The following is a 14,356-nucleotide window of genomic DNA, read 5'->3' as shown; positions in this document are numbered from 1 at the left end:
CCCCCGTTCTGACCCCCCTCAGAACCTGAATCCCCAACCCGTCCACCCACTATCCACCGCCCTCACATTATCTTCTCCGCCCTGCATCCCCTGACCACCTCACCCCGTACTCTCCACCCTTGACCCCCTCACCCATCCTCATCCCCTCAACCCCACCAGGGGCCAGGCCCCCCTGACCCTGGAAGAGCTGGAGTCTCACTGCGAGGGCACATCCAGCCAACTCCTGTACTTGCAACTCGCAGCCGCAGGTGTGCAAGCAGTGAGTGTGCGTGCGCACATGCGTGTTTGCGTGCGCGCGCACGCGTGTGCATGCGTGTGTTCGTGTGTGCGTGCGTGCGTGCGTGCGTGCGTGCGTGCGTGCGTGCGTGCTTGCGCATGCTTGGTGCGCGCCCGCATCGCCGCCTCGCTCGGCCCACCACCGCAGCTACTGCCCGTCCTCTCTACCCGCACCGCCGCCTCGGACGGCTTCAGCTGCCGACCTCTGTAACTTCCTGCCCGTGCCGCCCAGCACAGGCGTCTCCAGCCGCGACGCCGACCACGCCGCATCCCACCTGGGGAAGGCTGTCGGCATATCCCTCGCCCTCAGGGGGACCCCCTACCAGGCGCGCCCCCTGCCCCCCCCCAAATCCCGCCGCCTGCGCGACCTGGCGGACTGAGCGGGCCGCCGAGGGAACGCCCGGCGCAGTGCCTCGCTGCTGCCTTGTGACTGCTGTGTCGTGTCATCAGCGTGTGCCCGGCCGGCGCGGTTGACGGCTTCCGAACACTGTCATGCCAGCCTTGAATCCACAAAGCCGCGCATGCCCCATGATGTCCTGTTTTCAGAGGAGGATCGACGGTCCTTCCCCGGACAATCCGGCCCCCGCAGGCGACCCAACGCCGCTCCCTGCTGCCCCTCGAGGTCTGCGCGCGCCACAAGGTGTCTCAGGAGGAGATGTTCAGGTCCGGCGGCGGAACGAAACGCCACACCTGCTCGTTTCACGCGGGGACGCATCATACAGCAAGCCCTCCCCTTACAGCCAGGGGCGACTCAGCGTGCCGATACTGCGTGCCCACTCCTGCATGCCTGCCGCGCGCCTGGGGCCTGCCCAGCATGGATCATGCCCCTCTCCCCCTTCTTCGCACAACCACACGCACTTGTGCACGTGCCCACCCAGAGGCAACACCCCCACCCCCAACTTCACCCCCTGCGCACACACACACACACACACATCCTCACACACCAAAATCACATGTCTGCACACGCGTGCGCTCGCATGTGCAGAGGCCCCCCTGCCAGCGAGGCCCTGAAGGACGCAGTCCTGGACCTGGCCAGCTCAGCCAGGGCGCACCTGACAGAAGCGCGCGCCCTCGCCCCCCGCCTCCCGCGCGGCGCCGCCGCGGTGCTGCTGCCGGGGGCGCTGGCGGGGCAGTTCCTGGGGGCGCTCGAGCGCGCGGGGTTCGACGTGTTTGCGCCGGGGCTGCCGGCGGGCGGGGTGTCGCACCTGCGGCGCGCGGTGCTGGTGAAGTGGCACTCCTTGAGAGGGACCTATTGAGGCGTCGTCCACGCTCAAGTCCTTTGATAGTTTAATTAGCTTTGGCATCGTAACCCTGTATCTTTTTCTCAGTATCTGACCCACAGCAGCTGGTTTGGCTTGTGGTGACTGCGCCGCCGCAGACTTCAGAGGCTGGCGTGTGGACCCACTTGTGGGGGGGATGTTGCCTGTCTTTGTGCTCGCCCCTTGCTGGAGGCTTTGCGTCCTCTGCTTTGCACACACGTCTTGGTGGAGAGCCGAACGGTATGCCAGCAGCGCCAAGTAAATCCATTTTCTGCTTGCTTGAATTTGCAAGGTGAACTCCACCTGGGAAGGGTGGAGTTAGCACCAATCAAAGCAGCCATCCAGTCAACCACCCGTGCAGCAAGCTGCCCTGAACAGGTTGCGCCCCCCCGGCGCCCTTGCATCGAAGGTGCTGCCAGCCGCCCCTTGTGCCCCACAAGCTCGAGAGGGCGGCGAAGACTCGCACGCGCATACACCTTGCAAGCTGCTGAGCCTTTGGTTGCGCAGCCTTCACAGGCCACGTTGCCCCGCCCAGCGAGTCGCTCAGTTGCGCCCTATACCCATGTCCAATTTGGATGGAAAAGGTAAAGGGGGCCACAACAAAGGAGTCATACACACGCACGTTTGCAAGAGTCCTTCATCAGCTCTGGGATTTGTATGCAAGAACAGCAAAGGGTGCAGGGGTCACCAAACACACCAGCACACTGCGAAAAGGAGCGTTGCAAAGCAACGCCTACTCAAGCGCTTGGTTCTTCATGAAAGGCACAAATTCACTTTGGCCACCATTCAATCCCCTGCCTTGCCCTCGCCCCTGCGAGCGTGCCCACTGTGCACACCCCAACGGCCACTTGTGGCCCCTCCTCACTGCTCATGCACAAGTTGCCCCCAGCAGCGCCAGCACCTCCGCCGCCGCCCGCTGCGCCGCATCGCGCCCGTCGCTGCCGCTGTCCTCCGCTGCTGTGTGATCTGAGATCAGGCCAACCTCGGACGGGTGGACCCCAGCCTCTGAACGAGGCAGCTGTCGCGTGCCGCCGGGCCTGGGCGGCAGGAGGACGGGGCGGAAGCCCATTGCCAGGAGCGCGGCCAGGCAGGCGGGGCGCTCCAGCAGGGCGGCGACCTGGGGTGACGCAGGGAGGGAAAAGGGCGAGCTTTGTGGTGGCGGGGCGGGAGGTTCATGTGTCCGGTTGCAGCACGCTTTCAGGCTTGTTTGCGGGACGGTCAGCAGGAGGCAGCCGCGGCCAAGACAGCGAGTCCGCAGGGACGCATCGCCGCAGGAAACGAAGGACAGCCGAGCAACTGCTGATGCAAAGCTACCAGGCTGGACGAAGCGGCGCAGGTTCGTAGCAGGCGCGCCTGCCACCTCGACGCTGCCCCCCACCTTGTCGCCCCGCAGCTGGAAGAACTTCTCATCAGCCGGCTCAGCCCCAAGGTTTGCGGCGACGCGCCGCAGCAGGCGCAGCGCCGCGGCGTCTCCTGCGCCGCCCGCGCCCGCGCCCGTGCCTGCCGCGTCCGCCGCAGGCCCGCTGCCTGCAGCCCCCGCCGCGCCGTCGGACGGGGCGGCGCTCGCCGAGGCCGGCTGCGCTGCCGCCGCCATCGAACGCAGCGCGCGCCGCGCGTCGGCTGTCAAGTAGCCCTCGCCGCCGCCGCCGCCGCCGGCGGCGTCCTCACTGCTGCCACAGGCATCAGCGTCCCCAACCGGCGGGGCCGCAGCCACCGCCGCGCCGCCCGCCGTGTACGCCTCCCAGCCCGCCAGCTGCACAGAGTTCGCCGTCGCCGGGTCGCGCGCCGCCAGCACCCGCAGCCGCCAGCGGCGGCTGGGAACGCGGCAGGGCGCCGACACAGAGAACGAGAGCAGCTGCCCCCTCGCCGCGAACTTCACGCCCCGCCGCTCGTCCAGCGCCACCCAACCCTCCTCCGCCGCTGCTGGCGCCGCCGCCGCCGCCGCCGCTGGCGCCGACCCGCTGCCGCCCTGGCTCCCACTGCCGCTCGCGCCCTCGCCGGCCGCGCCGCCCTCGTCCAAAGCGCGGGCCGGGACGCACTCCAACAAGATATGTGAGGGGTCCCTCTCAGGGCAGTCCCCAGCTGACACTAGAGAGTAGTGAGCCACCACCGCCGCCCCCGCCGCCGCCGGCAGCCGCAACTCCACCCACGCCTGCCCGCCGGCCCCGCCGCCGCCAAAGTCGAGCCACTTGGTGGCGGGGGAGCCGTCAAACAGCAGCGCCGCGCCCTCGCCGCGCCCATTCTGGCCAGAGGCGCGGCACGCGGCCCCCTCCGAGCCAAACAGCTGGCCCGCCGCCGCGTACAGGGGCGCCAGCACAGCCGCCCCCGGCTTGACCAGCTCGTACGGCGTCCCCGCCGGCGGCGCCGCCCGCGGCCCGTTCGGGGCGCCGCCGCCGGCCCCCGCGGCGCCCGCCTCGCCGCGCGCTGTGCGCCACGCGGCCGGCCCTGACAGGCGCCCCGGGAGCACCGGGGCCGCCCTGGTCTCCCCCGCCTGCTGCCCGTCCGCAGCCCCCGCCGGCGCCGCCGCCTTGTCCTTCCGCCGTTTTCGAATCGACAGCTCCGGCATCATGAGCTGCATCGCCTCTGCCAGGTCTCTCACAATCAGATCATTCCTCTGCTGAGTCTGCATGTCGGCGCGCAGCCGCTGGTTGACGCTGGCGACCTGCGTGGCATGATAGGAGGAAACTGCTGTCACGACTAGCTGTGAACGGCGGCGCGTGCATGCGGCAGACTCGGCCCCCCATGGCCTGCCGCACGGTGCGCATGTCAAGTGAAAACAACAAAAAAGCGCCCCAGCTACGGCCACCTCGCGCATGCGTTTGTGATCCATGCACATGACAGGCGCCCGGGCGAGCGCTGCTTTGGTCGTCAGAATCCATGTGTATCGCGCGGCCCCGCTCCCTGATCGGGGCGTCCAGGCCCACCAGCCGGGCGATGAACTCGTCAGTGATGGCGCTGAGGGACTCGTCCTCCCGCCGCCGCTGCAGCGCCACCGAGTGGTCCTTGCTGTACCGCCTTTGAGTTTCGGGTGGGCACGGGGGCGGAACATTGGCGACGCACCGGAGTCACAGCAAAGGGCACATGGGGGGCTCGACACGCATAATTGACGCTAACGACGACGACCATCCCAGGCAGCTCGAACCACGCCGCAACTAGTTGGGTGGCAGCCCCACCATTCCACGCGAGACGCGTCGGCAACGCTCCAGAGAGGCCAGCGGAACCGCCGCGGCGGGGTTTGGAGCGGCGCGGCTCTGTGAGAGGCGGACGCACCTCGTGGTGTCGGCGATGCCATGCACGCCCGATGAGATGACGAGGCCGTACTTCTTGCCCCACCCCTGCTCGTACAGCAGCGGCTGGGGTCGGGGTGTTGTGGGGGGCAGAAGAGGTCGCGGTGTGGGTGGCATGCTGATGGAATGGGAAGGTCGAAGCAGGGTGCCGTGTGATGTGAAGCACGTATCTAGTTATATTTGAAATGTTGTATCTAGAGAACACGTGCATGCATGCATGTGCTCCCGCCGATCAACACACACACGCACACACGCACACACGCACACACACACACACACACTCACACACACACACACACACTATGCACTTGCTCACAAAGCCGCCGGCAGACCCATCCGCTCGCGTGCGTATTCGGCTGCTGCGGCCCAGGTCGCCAGCCCAGCGGCCCACCGTGTCAAAGGCGGTCTCACAGGGGTCCACGTGCACCCAGCGGCCCAGGTGATGGGAGTAGAACTCGACCCACACCTTTTGAGGAAATTCAAGGCAGAAACCGCTTAGAAGCCGACTCGAGGAGCGGCCGAAATGCAGGGTGGGCGTCGGCAAAGCGAAGGGCGCCGGCAGGCGGCACAGCAGCTGAGTGCACGTTATGGGGTGCGGGCAGGCAGAGTGTTCTTGGCCGGGGTTGGCGCGCGCAGATCCCTTCGAAGCACACGTGGGCGCCGGGAGCTGGCCGCTCGCGACGCGGGGGATGCGCGGGCCGCGCATGCTGCATGCGCGGGCTCACGTGGTCTGCGTGGTCGTGCACGTGGCGCGCGTCCAGCCCCGCTGCGCGCAGCAGCAGCAGGAACGTGTGCGCCCACTCGCCGCACCTGGGAAAAGACGGCGGCGGCCCGGCGGGCGTGTTGGCGTCGGGGTGCGCGTTTCCGGGGGTTTCCTGAAGGCCTGAGGCGGTGTCTGGACGTCGCCGCATGCGCCATACTGGGAGGTGCTAGTCAATGGGTTCTACTCCATCCTAGATGCTGGGCGTTGGGATGGCGACAGGCGCGCCCACCTGCCCTTGCGGGTGACCAGCAGCTTCCTGGGGTCTGTGTAACGCGGGAACCGCAGCACCGCGCCGCACGCCGCGCACACAAACGCCTCCACGCGCCCCGCGCCGGCGGCCGCCTCCTCAGGCAGCGGCTCCAGCATCGACTGCGACTCGGCGGTGCCGCCGCACGCCTCGCAGGGCGCGGAGGTCCCCTGGGAGGGAGACGGGGGGCGCCAAAAAAAGCAAAGTCAGGGTGACGCGCGGCCCGCGCTGTGTCGGGCGCATCGTGACGCCCAGGGCGCCGCGGGGCAAGGCGACTGCACTCCTGCCGAGGCCACGCTCGGGTCTGCCTGGCTCCCGAGGCGCCCTCTCACGAAAAAAAACGTATTTTGAACTTCGAGAGCAGCCGCCGCGCGCTGGCTGGGCGGTGGCGGGCACGCGGCAGCCGGCGGCCTGTGCGGCTGCTGCCGCGGCCGGGCCTCACCATCCAGGAGAAGAACGACCCCTTGAACCTGTTGGGGCCGGCGGATCAGACGCCAATGGTGATGCCTCGGATCAGATGCGAATGGCGATGCCTCAGTCCCAGCGTGGATGCGGAAGCTGCTCGGTCTGGGCCCCACGTGCACCCTCTCGAACACAGCAGTGAGACTACGCGCCGACCTCTGCCGCCGCCAAGCTGTTGGCCGCCCGCGCCCACTCGAATTCCACGCACCACTGCGCCATGTTCTGCACCAGAATTTCTGTCTCCCCCAGCTCCATGCTCGCCCCCAGCCCCCGGTTGAGGGCCACCGCGGCGCGCGCCTCCTCGCGCAGGCGCGCCAGGGGCATCGCCTCGAGCGCCGCCGCTTGGGCGCCCGGGTCTTCGCACTAGGGAGGGGTTTGGGATGAGGGGAAGCAGGGGGCAGCGCGTGAGAGGCGGAGGAACCAGGGGCAGACACGGGATCCTAGCCTGCCAAGGCGTGCCTCAGGGAGGGGGCGTCGCCAGTTGTGCAAGCTTGCAGCGGCACCGAGGCGCCGACCAGCCCAGGTATAGGGTATTTCATTCGCTTCGCCGCGAGTCAAGGCGGGCTCGGCGCCCTGTGGCTGCATGTTTATTGGTATTCTCTTTTTCTGCATGCATGGTGTGCATGAGCCTAGGCTGCAAGCACCAGTACGCATTTTTGGTCGACGTGCCCACCGCCCCGCACCGAGCGGCACTTGTGCAGGTCGCGCTCGATCGCAGCCACGATGGCCGCCTGCTGCTGCTCTTCAAGCTGCAGTAGCGCGGCCAGGGCCGCGTCCGAATCCATTCAGCTCACTGTTCGTCCCTTCGTTGGAACGTGCGACTGTCGATCCACGCAAGCTGCACTGAACACAAAAATCAGCGCTCCTCTGTCGTTTGTTTCACTTTCAGAAGCAACCAAGCAAGTAAGACACGGCATTGAACCTGATTCACCCACTGCAATACGTAACAGGCACTGACTTCAGATCTGAGCTGAGTGGATCCAGCATCATATTATAGATGCTGCAGCGTCCTCCTACGAGGATTGAGCTTCGCCCAGAGGACAAGGAAGAGGCACGCCTCCACAGCGCTCCAATCGTAGCACGCTCCTCGCCCTGATGCTGCTGTGCAGCGGCGCGCCGGCCCTGCTGGCTGCCAGGCTCAGCAGGCGGCTCGCCCCCGCCCGCCTTTGCTCGCGCGCAGTACGAGCAAGCAAAGCGCGCCGCAGCGGCGGCGGCGGCGGCAGCGGCTGCGCCACCGGGGGCTTTCCCGCCGGACGGAGCGCCTCAGGTGGGAGTGGCGAAGGTGTTACATCCAGCCTAGGCAGTGTGGCCCACGGATCCAGGCGCAGCCATACAGGGCCCTGCCCGTGCTAGAGCTCAACGCTGTGCCTACTCCCTCCGCCCCACCCCCTGCAGGACAAGCGGTCAGCAGCGGCGCGCATAGGGCTGCGCAAGTAACCCACGCCACCGCCGGCGGGGGCGCCCGCGGGATGGAGGTGCGCTGCGGTGCTCAGCCGCCGCCCCATTTGCCTTGGAGGCCCGCCCCCCTCTCATAGCAGCAAGGCGTGCTCCACTTTTGCTCGATCATGTACGGTACGCCGCACGGCTGTGCCTGCCACACCCGTAAATCACATTGCAGCTTACCCTGCGACGACAACTGCTGCGGCGGCCCCAGCACTCGCGCAAGCAGCATCCCATCATTCCTCCCTGCGCACTTTACACAAAATTTGTCCCCAGGTCGAGATAAAGCTGCGTCTCGCCAGCAAGGATGACTACGAGCGCCTGCAGCGCGCCCTCGCGCCCGGCGCGGGCGCTGTCTACCAGCAGGAGAACTTCTTCTTCGACGGCCCGGGGGGAGAGCTGAACGCGCGGCGCGTGGTGGTGCGCGTGCGGCTCTACAACCGGGACCAAAAGGCGACGCTCACAGTCAAGGTGGGGGCGGTGCGTAGGCGGGCGGGCTTGAGAAGACTTGTTTGGGGGTTCAGAGGCCCAGCGTCCGCAGGTGGTTGCGGCGTCCGACATGCTATGAGGGAGTGGCGGGGGCAGGCCGAGCGCGACAACCAGCCTGCTGCCTTGAGTATCACAAAACCATTGTTGCGTCGTCAGTGCCCGTTCGGCGCTGAACGGGAGTGAGCTGCCCCCGCCTCATCCTGTTGCGCAGGGCGAGCAGGTCTTGAAGGACGGCATCGGCCGCGCCCCTGAGACCGAGGAGAAGCTGGACCCGGCCGCCGCGCGGCGCTTTGTGGCCGAGCCGTCCGCGCTGCTGGCGCACGACAGCGAGATCGTGCGGCACCTGGCCAGGTGGGAGCCGCGGGACTTGACGGGCGCTCAAGCGCGACACAATGCAGCCTCTGTTGATGACCGCAGCGTGCGCAATAATCGGTGTGATGATGTCACCGACCTGTTCTGAAATGTCTGGCTTGCACGCGCCTCCCCCCCTTCACATTGCAGCCAATACAGCCTATCGTCGCTAGTGTGCCTGGGCGGCTTTGACAACCTGCGGCGTGAATTCTCGTGGGCGCCGCACGGCGGCCCGGAGGGCGGCCGCGGGTTCACGCTTGAGCTGGATGCGACAACGTACCCCTGGGGCACGCTGTATGAGCTGGAGTGCGAGACGGTGGGTCGGCCCTGTGTTGATGCATGTGGTGTGTCAAATGCACGTATTCCTATCCAAAAAATCAAGTCTGGCTTTGGTGCATGTATGTTTGTGTGAGCTCGCACTCGCTTGTGTGTGTGCATGCATGTGTGTGTGCATGCGTGTGTGTGTGTGTGTGTGTGTGTGTGTGTGTGTGTGTTTTAGTGTTGTGTGCCTACGTGGGCACCGCTGCAGAGGCAGACAGGCCACGGAAGCATCACTAGCCACCCAGCTGCGACGGCCCGCTGCTGCATGTCGCGCACAAAGCAACCAGCCGCCCAGGGCGGCTATGCACGCGACCCTCCTCACCCTGCCGACCCCGCTGACTGCACCGAATGATGCAGGACCAGCCGGAGGCGCTGCGCACCCAGCTGGAGGCGCTGCTCTCCGCCAATGGCGTCGCGTACGAGTACAGCAAGACCTCAAAGTTTGCAAACTTCGTGAACCGAACCCTGGTCTGAGGGATTTTAGCAGGCCTGGGGGGCAAGGCGGATACATGCAAGGCTGCCCCCTTCCTGCTGCAAACCTGGGCCACCCTTTTTGTCGTCCGTTAGGTTGCCACTTGTAAGATGCAGCGCAAGACACCATGAAAGCTCAGCCTGGCGCCTGCCACGCCACTGCCGTTGCGTGCGTGCATGGTGTTCGCACTGATCACATCAGTCATAGTACATGGGTTTAATTTAGACAAGCGATGCAGCCAGTGGACTGATACCTGATTACAAATTGCACACCTCTACCAGCCGGCGAGAGACGTGTCCCCTCTCCCCTCCGTCAAAGCACACCATAGCGCAACATGGGGTTGCAGACGTAAACACACAGCGAAACCCTCAGCAGAGCGGGTGGGTGTCAGCACAGCAGACTCGAGAGGCAAGGCCAGGCGCGGTGCGGTCGCAGCACCAGTGTCCCTTCCGGCTGGGGAAGGGAGCCACAGCAGCGGGCAGCCGGCAAAAAGGTAAAGGGGGAGGCATACGCCCGACGTCAAGGGGGCTAACAGGGCCTCCACTGCGGTTTAGCGCGCTCACAGCTGGTCCCAGTCACCGTCCTCCTTCTTCTTGCCGGCAGAGTTCGCGGCGTTGACGGCACCCTGTGAGGTTGGCAGTGACGATGTGAAAGCTCGTAAATTATTGCGAGGCCGGGGCTACTGCTATAAATCTCTCTAATTTGCTAATGACATGCAGTCAATTGTCTGCTGCTCATCGGGCAGGCATTCAACACCTGCTGCGTACGAGTGTACGACTCAGCAAGCCGCTGAAGTGCCCTGCTAAGCCAACCGACTGAAATCAGGGCCCCTGCGGTTCAGCAACACACCCCAGGGCCCCAGTCGGCACACCCTGCCCACCTTGACGATGCTGAAGACCACGTTGACGATCACCAGCAGGAAGACGATCTGGAGGAGGCCCCCAAAGAAGGGGAAGGGCATCAGGAACGTCGGCCTGTAGCCCCAGCCGCCGAAGAAGGGCATGCCAAAGCCGTAACCAAACCCGCCGACGACTGGTGGCGCGGCGACGACAGTCGTGCTGTAGCTGTTGACAGTCGTGGTGGACGCGCGGCTGCTGCTCCATACAGAGATGCGGGAGGCGCATGGAAGGGAAGGCACGTCAGCACGCCGGCGAGTGGTGGCCTAACACAGCACCTCAGCGCGAGGCGCATGCGTCCCGCTTGCAACACCCCATTGCAGTAGCATCAGCAGCTGCCAGGCGTAAGTTGCGCAGACCGACTGAAACTGTTGTGAGTTCGGTGTCCTTGGGAGACGTGCGTGCGTGGCACCCGCTGAGGTCTCGTGATCAACGCCAGGAAACTCACGGAGCGGCCTTCGCAGGCGCCGCGCGCCTCGAGGAGAAGCCAGAGCTGCTGACCCGGCCTCCAGAGCGCGCGGCCAGGGCCTCTTCGGGCGCGATGGCACTTCCGAGCAGCAGAGAGGCAACGAGCCCCGCCATGGCCACCGACTTGGCCTTGTCGGCCACGCTGCTCTTGTCCTCAGTCACGGCCTTGCACACCACGCGGGGCGCGGTCAGGCGGGGCGCCCGACCGAGGCCGATCTGAGGCCTGGCACGCATCTGAAGCGCCATCGCTGCTCTGCTGTGCAACGATCCTCAACAAAAATATCTATGAAGCGGCTGCAGCCAGCGTGAAGTGTTTTTGTGCGCTGAACAAGGTGTTGAGGGGTGTCGGGCTCGTGGCGTCGCGGTGATGGTGGCGAAGTGACGGTTCTGGAAACGCTTCTCGCCAGCTTCATGCACGGCTCCAGGGAGGTCTGACATCAGGGATATCATCCAAGCAGTGCCTCAGATGGCTTGCAGAAGATAACTGGCTACCTTTGGATGGGCTGGTGGCGCCCTGTGGTGGCCCGCCCTCGTAGGGTTACTACCACACAACCGGCAGTCACCAGCGCAGCTGCCGCCTGGCAGTGCGCAGGATCCCCTCGGTTGTCATGCCCACCAGCCCAGTTGCCTGCATGCAGCAGGCACCATTCTTTCGCACGCCCGGTGGCACATGTGGCCAGGCCCCCAGCCACTGAACTGCCCGTGTGCCAGCACTGTCGCGTTGCCGTCTGCCGGCGGTGGAGCAGCATTGGTACAAAGGCTGCTGCTCTTGTATTTGGCGGACCGTCACACGGCAGCCGCACACGCTTGCAGCACGAAATCAGCCTGTCCATAGTCATGAGTACGGAGACCGCGGCCAAAATTACACAGCTGAATGACGGGTGTCACTCTGGCACTGTGCGGCGCGCGCTTGCCATGCACACGTGCAATGTGGATTGGGCGATTGGCTCAGAGGCGAGGAAGGGCAGCGGCTTGACAGATGACTGGTTGAGGAGGGCGCCGCCACTTGCTGGTGGGCAGGGACCTTGGGCAGGCGCGTCCCAAAAGCAAGGCGAGCATGCGGCTCATCATGAGATGGTATGAGAGGCGCACACGAGAATGTGCGTCGATTTGAGGGATTGAAACGCGCTGGCGCGCCGCTAGCGTAGCTGTGGCACACACAGTCTTCTCAAGAAGGCTGGAGAGGATATGCAATACTAAAGGAGAGCAGCAGAGGGGACGGGACGGAGGGGCTGGCAGGGAAAGCAACGCGTGGGCAGTGGCTCGGTACCTCGGCGCGGGGGCGCTGTGTTGAGCTTGCCCGGCAACGGCTTGTCAGGATGCCAGCAGCGGCGCCAGCGCGGGGCCGCTGCAAAGCGCCCAGCAAGGACGGCGCTACGCGAAGTGCATGCCTCGCATGCCGTCTTTGTTCAAGCAAGGGGCAGGGTATGGAGACGGCTGCCCTGTTTGCAATGCGGAGCACTTTGTTGCCAACAAGAGTGGTTCGCCAGAGATGCGCCAGCGGATGCATGCGTGCCCATGCGTCGGACTCCCGCCCACGAGCTGTCTCATGGATGTCCTCGCCTCAACAGAGCGCGGAAGAGGAATGAGGGCGGGGTTGCTGCAGTGCGGCTACAGCGAGCCCGAGCAGCTGAGGCGGGCGCTCCGGCAACCCCACGCAGCGCCGTTCGCAGCAACGTGGTGCCACAGGGGCGGCGGTGCACCTTGCGCGGCGCGGCTGCCGCTCTGCAGAACGCTTGTACGTGTCCGGTGCATGACTGACCCCTGTTGAAGTCAAAAAGGGGCTTCGACTTGCACACAATTCAAGTGGGGTTGCGCAGCAACGCGGCAGCACCCAGCAGCCGCGGCCCAGGCCAGAAAGTGCCAAGCGAGGCGCACGCATGGCGGGGGTGGTGCAGGGGTCGGGTTGGGTGCGCGGACGCGGGCGCGGGCAGTAGACCAAGGGACATCGCCCATAGTGATGCCTGAGATGAGGGGTGCAGGGCCCGGGAGCCCCCAAAAAGGGAGGGCCTCACCAAGCCGCGCGCCAATGCGTCGCTGCACGCGGCCCCGCGCATGCATCTAGGTGCGGCGCGGTGCGCCGCGTAAGGGCCAACCCACCCGGCACTGCAAGGGGTTGGCCGCAGAGGCGAGCGGGCTGCAACGCGTGCGGGGGAGAAGGCACAATGGTGTATTGCGGTCGTGATGGGAGTCAGCAGTTTCACGTCAGCAGTTGTGAGCAGGTCAGGGGCTCGCTTGTTGCGTCCGCAGGTACGCAGTGTGAGGAATGGGCCCTCGCATTGCATGTGTGCGGTTGGTCAAGGTCGCATATGCTGGCATCTCTATAGTCACAAGGGCACAAAAAGCATGGGCTGCCGCACGGCGGTTTCTTGAAATGCTCGCAGGCACTGCGGCGGCGCGTCGTGGCATAGGCCGGCGTGGCCCCACGCCGCGCCCATGGGTGGCGCGCAGCGGCAGCAGCGGGTGCTGCGGGCCGGCCAAACCCCATTTGTGCGTGTGCCACGGGCGACCGCGGCACATGCGCGGAACCCAGAAAGGGAGTTGGGCCAGGCCAAGTTTCAGGGAAAACAGCGCCGATGCGGGTGTGCTGGCTAGAAAGTCTCGCGACCGTTGACAGCAGCGCAGAGGCCGGGCGCCCGGCCCAGACGGCGCCCAGACGCGCGGGGCTGCCCGCAAGAGGCAGGCGAACCGCGCGGCTGCGCGGCGCGCCGTGCGCGGCGGCGCGCTTTGCAAATGCGACCCACGTTTTAGGGTATAGGCCGGGGTGAGCCCAGTAAGACGCCGGCGGGATGTTTGCAGGAAGCACAGCCGGCGGGCGGCAAAAGCAGTGGCCGGGGGGCCGAGTGTCGCGGGACAATGCCGGGTCTGGGGAACGGGCGGCGGCGGAAGGGCCGGCGGCACGTGTTTATGCAGGCCGGGTCTGGAGGCTGTGAGCGGCGCAAGCGGGCAATGTCTCTCTCTCTCTTTCTCTTTCTCTCTCGCGCGCGTGATCGGGATCGTCACTCCCGGCCGGCCGCGAGCGGCGCCAACGGCCGCTCACAGGCGCCGTGCGCGGGCGCGCCGCACGCGGGCCCCGGGCCGCAGCCGCCGCTGCGCCGGAGGCTTGATGAGGAACTGTTGAATATCTTCAGGCGCCGCATGGCCTCTGCCACGGCCATGTCCGTCTCCTGCTGCGTCGCGATCTGCTGCACCGCTGGCGCCACGTCAGGATGCTGCTGCACCAGCTGCTGCAGGTCCCTGATGCGCGCGGTGATGGTCGTAACCTGCGCGTATGAGTGTGTGTGTTGCAGTGTGTGTGTGTGTGTGGATGTGTGTGTGCGCGCACGTACTGCGTACGCGTGCGCACATGTGTGCTCACTCGCGGGTGGTGCGGACACGTGTGTGGTACATACATACAGCTTTATGTCCAGGCAGGCGTTCCAGGCTGTCGAGCGGTGGTGGCCGCGGCCAGCCCAGTACAGGCCTCCCTTGAGGCCCTGCGCCCGGCTCCAGCATCGCAGCGCACCTCCCCCCGCGCGCGGCAGAAGACGCGCCACCGGTGGTCCTGGCCGCGCCCCTCCATCAGCGACGGCAGCCCCAGGCTGTCGCCGGGGCCCTTCACCGCCAGCATCTGCCGCGTATCATC

At 66.1% G+C, this 14,356-nt stretch overlaps 5 protein-coding genes across 5 annotated transcripts; 2 read left to right on the top strand and 3 right to left on the bottom strand.

Annotated features, from left to right (window-relative positions):
* Positions 1–1,261: 1,261 nt before the first annotated feature.
* On the top strand, positions 1,262–1,532 carry MNEG_7815 (hypothetical protein; the record flags this gene model as incomplete). Its single annotated transcript, XM_014043716.1, has 1 exon — positions 1,262–1,532. A coding segment is annotated over one exon (271 nt), but the record flags the coding sequence as incomplete, so codon positions are not given.
* Positions 1,533–2,403: 871 nt separating this feature from the next.
* Positions 2,404–7,079, bottom strand: MNEG_7814 (peptide-N4-(N-acetyl-beta-glucosaminyl) asparagine amidase; the record flags this gene model as incomplete). The annotated part of the gene is made up of 10 exons (XM_014043715.1): positions 2,404–2,652; positions 2,914–4,197; positions 4,460–4,550; positions 4,806–4,888; positions 5,214–5,288; positions 5,548–5,632; positions 5,815–6,002; positions 6,275–6,302; positions 6,503–6,657; positions 6,978–7,079. 10 exons carry the CDS (start codon positions 7,077–7,079, stop codon positions 2,404–2,406), a joined length of 2,340 nt encoding a protein of 779 aa, XP_013899169.1.
* Positions 7,080–7,763: 684 nt separating this feature from the next.
* On the top strand, positions 7,764–9,369 carry MNEG_7813 (hypothetical protein; the record flags this gene model as incomplete). Its single annotated transcript, XM_014043714.1, has 5 exons — positions 7,764–7,769; positions 8,011–8,205; positions 8,435–8,574; positions 8,725–8,890; positions 9,253–9,369. The coding sequence occupies 5 exons, from the start codon at positions 7,764–7,766 to the stop codon at positions 9,367–9,369; spliced, it is 624 nt and encodes a 207-aa protein (XP_013899168.1).
* A 557-nt stretch (positions 9,370–9,926) lies between these two features.
* Positions 9,927–10,977, bottom strand: MNEG_7812 (hypothetical protein; the record flags this gene model as incomplete). The annotated part of the gene is made up of 3 exons (XM_014043713.1): positions 9,927–9,992; positions 10,248–10,341; positions 10,712–10,977. 3 exons carry the CDS (start codon positions 10,975–10,977, stop codon positions 9,927–9,929), a joined length of 426 nt encoding a protein of 141 aa, XP_013899167.1.
* Positions 10,978–13,730: 2,753 nt separating this feature from the next.
* On the bottom strand, positions 13,731–14,341 carry MNEG_7811 (hypothetical protein; the record flags this gene model as incomplete). The annotated part of the gene is made up of 2 exons (XM_014043712.1): positions 13,731–13,994; positions 14,237–14,341. The coding sequence occupies 2 exons, from the start codon at positions 14,339–14,341 to the stop codon at positions 13,731–13,733; spliced, it is 369 nt and encodes a 122-aa protein (XP_013899166.1).
* Between the last annotated feature and the right edge of the window lie 15 nt (positions 14,342–14,356).

The sequence above is a fragment of the Monoraphidium neglectum genome (genome assembly GCF_000611645.1).
Source record: "Monoraphidium neglectum strain SAG 48.87 unplaced genomic scaffold scaffold01420, whole genome shotgun sequence".
In the NCBI taxonomy this organism is placed as follows: Eukaryota; Viridiplantae; Chlorophyta; class Chlorophyceae; order Sphaeropleales; family Selenastraceae; genus Monoraphidium; species Monoraphidium neglectum.
Note: the sequence above shows the minus strand (reverse complement) of the source record. Positions and strands in the feature narration are given on the sequence as shown.